The sequence below is a fragment of the Aptenodytes forsteri genome, unplaced genomic scaffold (assembly GCF_000699145.1).
Source record: "Aptenodytes forsteri isolate BGI_AS27 unplaced genomic scaffold, ASM69914v1 Scaffold411, whole genome shotgun sequence".
Lineage (NCBI taxonomy): Eukaryota > Metazoa > Chordata > Aves > Sphenisciformes > Spheniscidae > Aptenodytes > Aptenodytes forsteri.
In genome coordinates this window covers 293,541-301,453 of record NW_008794119.1, presented here as the reverse complement: position 1 = coordinate 301,453, position 7,913 = coordinate 293,541, and the positions used below count along the sequence as shown (strand labels likewise).

The 7,913-nt window shown below is 35.0% G+C and overlaps 1 protein-coding gene across 1 annotated transcript in view; it reads left to right on the top strand.

The window, feature by feature from the left end:
* Positions 1-7,913, top strand: part of CSPP1 (centrosome and spindle pole associated protein 1) — a 67,255-nt gene that overhangs the window by 20,270 nt on the left and 39,072 nt on the right. Inside the window, exons 8-11 of the mRNA XM_009276649.2 lie at positions 271-716; positions 4,935-5,036; positions 5,682-5,764; positions 7,608-7,701. Coding sequence (XP_009274924.1) covers positions 271-716; positions 4,935-5,036; positions 5,682-5,764; positions 7,608-7,701 — 725 coding nt within the window. The remainder of the gene's footprint in view (positions 1-270; positions 717-4,934; positions 5,037-5,681; positions 5,765-7,607; positions 7,702-7,913) is intronic.

Genomic DNA, 7,913 nt, shown 5'->3' with positions numbered 1-7,913 from the left:
CAGTAAATATTTTTTACAAAATCCTGCTTTTTTTTTATATTTTTTTTTTTTTTTTATGTGCTCCTCTTTTTTTTTTTTTTTTTTTTTCCTCAAAAAAAAAAAAAAAAAATCCCTAGCTTTCAAGCCTTCCTTGAAGTATTTTTCTTGCTCACCTCCTACCTTTTCTCCAGTACCTGTTTAGGGATTGTTTGAAGAAATACAAAACCAAGTTTTTGCTCAATGTGATTTGTTTATATTCAGATCTTTTAATGTTTTTTTTCCATTAAACAGAATGAGATGGACAGGAATAAAAAACCTATTGCTGTTACCAGGCTCCAGCCAGAACTACATACAGAAGTACAGCCCTGTAATAGAGGTGCAGAACCTCCCAAGAAGGATGCCTTTACTTCTACAGAAGGTTATGAAGAGCTGCTAAATAAGAGATGGCTGGAGGAAGACAGTTGTCACAGGTTAGATGATGAGGTTGAATTAAGAAGTCGACTGTTAAATAAAAGACTTGATGAAGAATTGGATGTTCCCAATCGAAGACATCGTGGATTTGCTAGCCAATCTGTAATTCCTATTAGGAAGCATCACAGACTTGATGAGGATCGTGATTTTGGTAGAAGATACTACAGAATGGACTATGATCCTGAGATAAGTGAAGAAATGGACCCTAGATTTAGATGTGAAAGCGCTTATGACAGAAAAACTCCCCGGGTTTTTTATGCTGAAAGGTATTCTTAATTCCACTTTCTCCTTTATTTCTGTAGTGCTTGTTGACAGCCATGATTTGCTCTCATTGAAAATCAGACAAGATTCACATGTGAAAGCAGGATTTTTGTACTTACTTTAAAAAGGAACTTTGCAATAATTTTTAGAAAAAATATTTAAAAATTGGATCAGTACCTAAGACTATACAACATACATTGGGGAGCATTTTATATATTATGACAAACCAAGGATAATAGAGAAATTACCCCATAAAAAGAAGCCCACGATTCATTTTTATGAAGAGTAGTTTGCCAGAAAACATGTTAGTATTTGAGAGCAAACCCCTGCGCTGGGAACCCAAGATTACATGTATTTTCTTAGTCTCTAATAGTTTTAGCAAGTAAATTTTCAATTCAGATTCCAAAATTGGTTTGACCTTCAATTTTTGGTACATGCCACTACGTGTTAGAAATGTAAAAATATATTTTAAAAAAATCCTTTTTTTTTACTGCATGTCTTGCTAAATGGCAGACTTTAAACATACGCATAGTTGAACCAAATCCTGATGGTGTTAATAGGTGGTAATCTCAGTAATAACTACACAATTTAAATAAACGTTTAAGAAAACCCAAACCAAACAAAAGAGGGTGTTTTAGATAAATCATTCGGGAGGAAAACTAATATTATGTACTGTTCATTATTAAATAGTCTTTACTGTGTTAACTGATAAATCAGTTTGGTTACTTTGACGTAAATTGTTAATCTTTCCCTTCTAGCTCACTCATTTGAAAGGAGAGGAAAAAACCAAAAAGCACAACCTTCCCAATCATTCAGGGTTTGGCAGTCTGGCCACCTTCGGTTATTCCATTGCAAGAACTGGTTGCTTTCAAAAGCAGATGGGTTGTGGTGTGAAGTAGTACCAAACTTGAAACAGATGTGTTTTATACCGCTAAATTCAAATGAAATAAAGCAGTAAAGTTTCTTGTAAATAAAATTTAAAAAGGTGCTTGAAGAGTGTTCATTTGTTCACTTTACAGATCTTGGGAACATGAGTGTTGTAGATGCCTTTTTTTCTTCTTTTTTTTTTTTTTCTCCTTTGTGTTAATGCTGTTGCCAGAATTATTTTACTGCAGTTGCTTCAGTGAAGAAAACAGCACTGTCTTTCCCTTGTTAGGCAAAATAACCACTTTTTTTTTCTAGAATTAACACTTGTAGAAAAAACAGAAGGCAAATTGTACCACTCTCAACAGTGTTAAATATTACGAACGTATTTCGTTGTTAATTGCTGATGGACTGGTTAAATGATCTTTTGAGTCATTGTTTACAGGGATAATTTTCTGGATAGTACTGCAAATTAATAACTGGGAAAAACAAACCCTAAAATGCTCTTCTACTGCAAAAGTGTTTTCTAAATTGAATTAAGTCATGCTTCTTTTCCAGTTTCAAATGCCAATAGAGTTAAAATAACTTCTCTACAAAAATAGCTTTTGATATTCTTTCTCAGCCTTTTTAAAAAAAATCGTAAAGGAATTAAGTAACTATGGAGAAAGTGAAATGTCTGGAAGCATTTGGGAGATGCAGACTAAATAAATGGGTTATTTCAGAGTTTCAGATTGTATGTTCAGATGTGCTTCTAAAAGCATGTATTTATTCATACAATGTTTCTGAAAAAGACTAGGAAATGGAAACAGTGGTTAAATAGATAGCAGGAACAAGATTGCCTGTTTTCTGCTGAATGAGATTCAGAGAAAAGAATGCAAAATACAAAAATTGTTCCACCCTGTAGTGTAATATTGGTAGAAATAAGCAAAGGAGGTTTTAGGGTAGGGTCATCTTGTCCTACAGCTTTCCAGAAAGAAAAATATTAGAAGCTTGACTTGGTGTCTAACAAAGATAACCAAAATGTCTGTATTTTTGAGACAGAAGCTTGACTTGGTGTCTAACAAAGATAGTCTCAAAAATATGGACATTTTGGTTAACAGCAACGTTAATCCTCCATGTTAATTAACACCCAGAAAGATGAATGTCCTCTTTTTACTAGGTAGCTGTTTGCCACTGTCTAATGCAATGGTTTACTTTGTTTCTCAAAGAGTATTTACAGAATTATGTATGTAAAATATCAGCAAGGATGGTGTTTGAACCAACAGTAGACAGTATCATGTTGAATAGAGGTATACTAGTTCTTAGTTATTCCAGAAAACACTGATGGTGCTTATATAAATGTCTGTGACCAGTATATCCCTAGGCAATTCATTGCTTATTTGGAGAGGCCTCTGAAACAGTTTCAGTTCCAGTTTTCTTTTAAAAGAAAGTACAGAAGATAGTCTTATCTTTGTTATTGGCAAACTTGGTGCATCTTCTTAAAAGAAGTTGCTGGACCATCACCTGAATTGCCCGAACTTAAATTTGTACATAAAATTAAGGTTTGGGGTTTTTTTGCTGTGTATTTTCTACTTTGCTGAATTTTTATTGAAAATTACTTTTCATCATTTTTCTTATTAAATGTGCTTTGTAATCTAGTACTTTTTTCCTCCTTCACAAGGAGCTCCACTTAACCTTTTATGAACTATATTCAGTCTCTCTTCAAGAAGGAGAAACACATCTATTAGTTACTGACAGCTCAGCTTCAGAAGAGTTAGCATTTTTTTTTTCTACATTTCAGGCAAAGTCAGCTTTTCCATAACACATTTGATTCATGACAGAAACTAAATTCATAAGGAGAAAGATTTTTATTTGCAGTACTACAGTTCTTGTTTTTAAATGGGCTTTATTAGTTTGGAGAGGCAGGTGTTTGTAACAGGACTTTTCAGAAAGGTTTCTGTTTTGATGGAGGCACAAGGACTGTGGCATATTCCAGCAAATAGAAATGGTGACAGGAAAGTGAAAGGAAGTGCAAAATATTTTGGTTCTTATGAGTGGAATGCTTTAGTCCATCCCCAGCAGCCAGGTCTGTCCTATAAACAGGATACAACAGCTTCTTGATTGAATTGGGCCAGCAGGTCTGGGCCTGCCATGCTAAGCTTGCTGCTTTTTACAAAAAAGGTTGCCTCTTGAATGCAAAGGTTTGTTTCTTTGCTTCCTCCCTGCATCCTTTTATCTGGCTGAAAGCTATGGACTAGGCTTTCTATTTCCTGACTGTGTTTCAGTCTTATGTGACCAGCCTTGTAAGTAGCAGATTGATCGTTATCAAAAAGATCATCTTGATCATGAAAGAAGATCATGTTATGCCAAGAGGACGGATGTCGTTCTTTCATGTTGTTCTTGTGGGTTGTTAAGATGCCAAATCAATGTTTAATAATCTGCTTGCATCCTTTCGCCTTTGATTATTGGCTTTTATTTAATTTATTTAAATTACAGAGATGGGCAGAGCTGTGGATCTTTTTACATAAAAGAATAAGATGGGGTTTTTCTATGTTTACTTAGTATTTTCTTTTGGTTTGCTTAATAGGAATTCCATGTCTCTGTCCAGCTCTGGAAAATATGTAACTTTGTTAGCATCTATTAGGTACTTTATTTTTCATTGAATACCTATTCTTGCCTTATTTTATCAAGATAACTTGAAGTCCTTATTAAAGAGTAGTTAATTTGCAAGGCAAGAAAAGCGTGTAAATTCAACTACCCCAGATCTTTTCAGGAAAAGCTCCCTTGTGTGCATACAATTTTTGGCATCTTTGGAATTACTTGAAGTTTCAATTATATTACTTCATACGTAGATGATTCAAATTTTAGCTCCTGAATTTTTGTATTCACCATGTTACCTGTCTTTGATCAAAAGTCGCCTCTCTCTTTTAAATGGTATCAGGTGCATAGTGAAGGGTAGGTTGTCATTAAAGAAGCTTTTCATATCTGAATGAACTGTTTTACCAGACTTGCCCAATAGCTGTGTGCCGAAATCTGTTGTAGACTTTGTTGGCTCCTGGGGATTAAGAGCAGCAAGATCTGTTTCAATTAATGCAGTGTGAATGCTGAATGCTCTTCAGCTCTCAAAACTCTTAACCAGGCTCAATAGGTAAAGGTTGCATGAAAGCAGGCTTGGGAATTCAAACTCCAGACAGAGAGCTGCCTTGACAATGCTAGCAAAGTGAATTATTTATAGAAATTTTGTGTGATATTTTCAGAACTGGTTCTGCCGTCCAGTGTGCAATCAGGCTGAGGATCCATTTGCATGAAACTGCTGGACCTTCCGTTTCAGATTGGATGTTTTTAGGCAAGCATAGCTGAATATTTTCTATTTCTTTAAGGCCCTATCTGGATGGAATAGTAAGAGATCAACCTGCAGATTATGAAGACGAATTAAAGGAGAGAGCACGTGTGCAGCAGATCTCAAGAACTGGAAATTCTAGGTGTGGTATACAGTGTATTTTTCTGATAATTGCACTGCAAAATCATGGTGAAAGGAAAATGTTTATTTAAAATCCCTAATATGTATCCTGAAATGGCTGATGGTTTTTCTGCGGCTAGGATAGTAAAACAAGAAAAAGGTGTTTCCTTTGAGAACAGCTGTTGAAGCTTTCATGCCAGTTTTCTTTTTGAAACAATAGATCACCTATTCTCCGATTAAAGACTTCTAATGATTAGAATAACGAGGAATCCTTTTTTGATAGTAGTTTTAAATTTCCTTTTTTTTTTCCTCTTGTCTTGGTTTTGCAAGTCCTGAAGTGATCTAAGTGGATGAGGCAGAAGCAGAACACTTGTAAAGCCCTTACAGAAACCCTTGACTGGTACCACTCAGTCTGTCAACATTGTTGAAGTGCTCAACTGAGACAGTGTTTCTGATGGCTTCAGAAACCTCAGGCAAATGAGAACTGTGAGAAATGCCTTTTTGCCAGGCAGTTTCTTCTTTTGCTTGTGATATTTCTTTGGATTTTAGGAAAGCTGTTTGTCATAAATGTATCACATGGTGATGCAAGGGCATCTATCATGTTTCACACAGACTGCAAGTAAATTCTTGAGTTTGATCTTTCCATTTTCTTTTTTGTCTTTGCCAGAAATCAGGTACAAATTAGTTCTTCAGCTAATGAACCGGTCAAGTCTGCAGCTGAAATGCCGTATGCAACAGGCCTTGTTCTTGGTATGTATAAAAACCTAACTAATAACTCTGAGTTAGCTTTTCTTGGCATATTTTATTTTTCTTTGGGAATAATTAAAAACTAGAAAAATTAGATTTTTCTTTGTGCTAGTTGTCCCCAAGACTGGTAAATAAGTATTATTTACATAGAGAAAACAAAAAAAGAAAAATATGTTCCATTTCCCCCTTAATGTAACAGGGCTTTCTAGTTAATTCTGAAGAGCCCAAGTTTCTTCTTAGATTTCATTACCAGTTTAAGGCCCAGATACATTCTTAAGTTTTTTTATGAAGTGAAGTATAGGAGAAATATTAACCTTTGCATTGTTAAAGACACAACTTGGTATTGCATTTTAATTGCAGAAATATGGGAAATGGTACTGTTCACAAACTTGTGCAAGAACAAATGATTCTGATCATCTCTTTACTGCTTAAATGTAGCCATAAAATTTAGCAGGGAACATTACTATTGAGCATAGTAGAGAGAAATACTGTTGAAAACATAGCATTCCTAGCTAAATTCAGAAAATTATAAGGCAAGACTAAAAGAACTATAGTCGTTCTTCAGATGGGAGCCTTTGAAGGCAAGGTAGGTTTGAATTGTGGAAAAATTGACTAACAGTTGTCAGAATAATTTCTATTTATTTTTACATTTGAACTTACCTGATCTTCAGTGCTATATGTGGCAGCTCAATTTTTTTGGAACTGTTTAAAGGCAGCATTAAAACAGTGGTGTTGTAATGATCAGTCTCTCTGATCTGTTTCAGTCACCTCACTTGTAGTAACTTGAGTACGCGAAGTTATGAATTTGTATTCCTAGCAGTCCTGGTTAGGAGAAGAATATCGTTAACTATGTTGTATAAAGATTAAGTAAATTAAAACTTGAAATTTTTGGAAATGAGAAGTGACTTCAGAGTCCCCAAAAATCAAAAACCAAGAGGTTATCTTGCACGTTTTGGTCACTTTACAGTCCCAGCACAATAACTGAATAAAAAATTCAGTCAGTCATGCATCATGGTGGTGGTGGTTGTTGTTTTGAGGGTTTTTTGTCTTTTTTTGTTTGTTTGTTTTACTTTCTTTGCGGCTTCCTTCACTTTATTGTTCAGGTCAACTTCACTGGAGATCCACAGTGACTTTGTGTATGGAAATATGTTAGGAGTCCTTGTGTCTGATAGTCACACTATATAGAAAGTGGTGATGATGGTTTTTTTGTTGTTCTGTTTTTAAAATAATAGAAGACACCACACTTATTGTGGGGGAACTACCACAAGTTGAAAGTTTTTTGGGTTCCTTAAAATCCATGTGAGATGTTATCACTGTTTCCTTTTACATATACATATCTGCCAATACTTTGCTAATTCTTAGTAGTCATGGGAACCATCCTAAAAGTGGAGCTATTTGCTTTCCTCCCTGTGCGTTTGACTCTCTTCAGTTTTAACTTTCATTTTTATCCAGAGCAGTGTCTCATAATTTTGGAGTGCCGTCATGTATCTTCCTTAGCTGAGCATTAGGGGAAAAAAATACAAAATTTAAGTAACTTTTTTTAGTCGCTGTCTTATCACATAGCTTTGAAATTTGTAGCTTTCTGTCTATACAAAACCAGGCAAACTAGGAAAATAACAATGAAAATTTTAGTAGTTTTGATCATCATACTCCAAACAAACTGCATATTAAAACTAGGTTGGGGATTTTTTTGAGTCAGTAAAGATCCGGTGTAATTATGCACATTCCCAGATCGTATACTCTTCTGTGTTTCATGTTTTAAATTGACTGAAATGCAATGGTTTTTTCCAGTACCTTTTGTGTATTTTGTGGAGCATTTACACAAATGTGTGGTCATTTCCATTAGGTGGTCAGGACCGAGAACTTCTCCAAAGGAAAAAAGAGAAATACAGGCAAGAACTAATAGAGCAGATGGCTGAGCAACAGCGAAATAAGAGACGGTAATGGAAAGTTACTATATTTTTAAAAGATAATGGCTGAAATTTAAAGGAATTTCATTAACTCAATGTGGTAAGAATAATTTTCATAACTAAGGAATTCATAGAATCATAGAATCATTGAGGTTGGAAAAGACCTCTAAGATCATCGAGTCCAACCGTCGAACCAACACCACCATGTCCACTAAACCATGTCCCGAAGTGCCTCATCTACT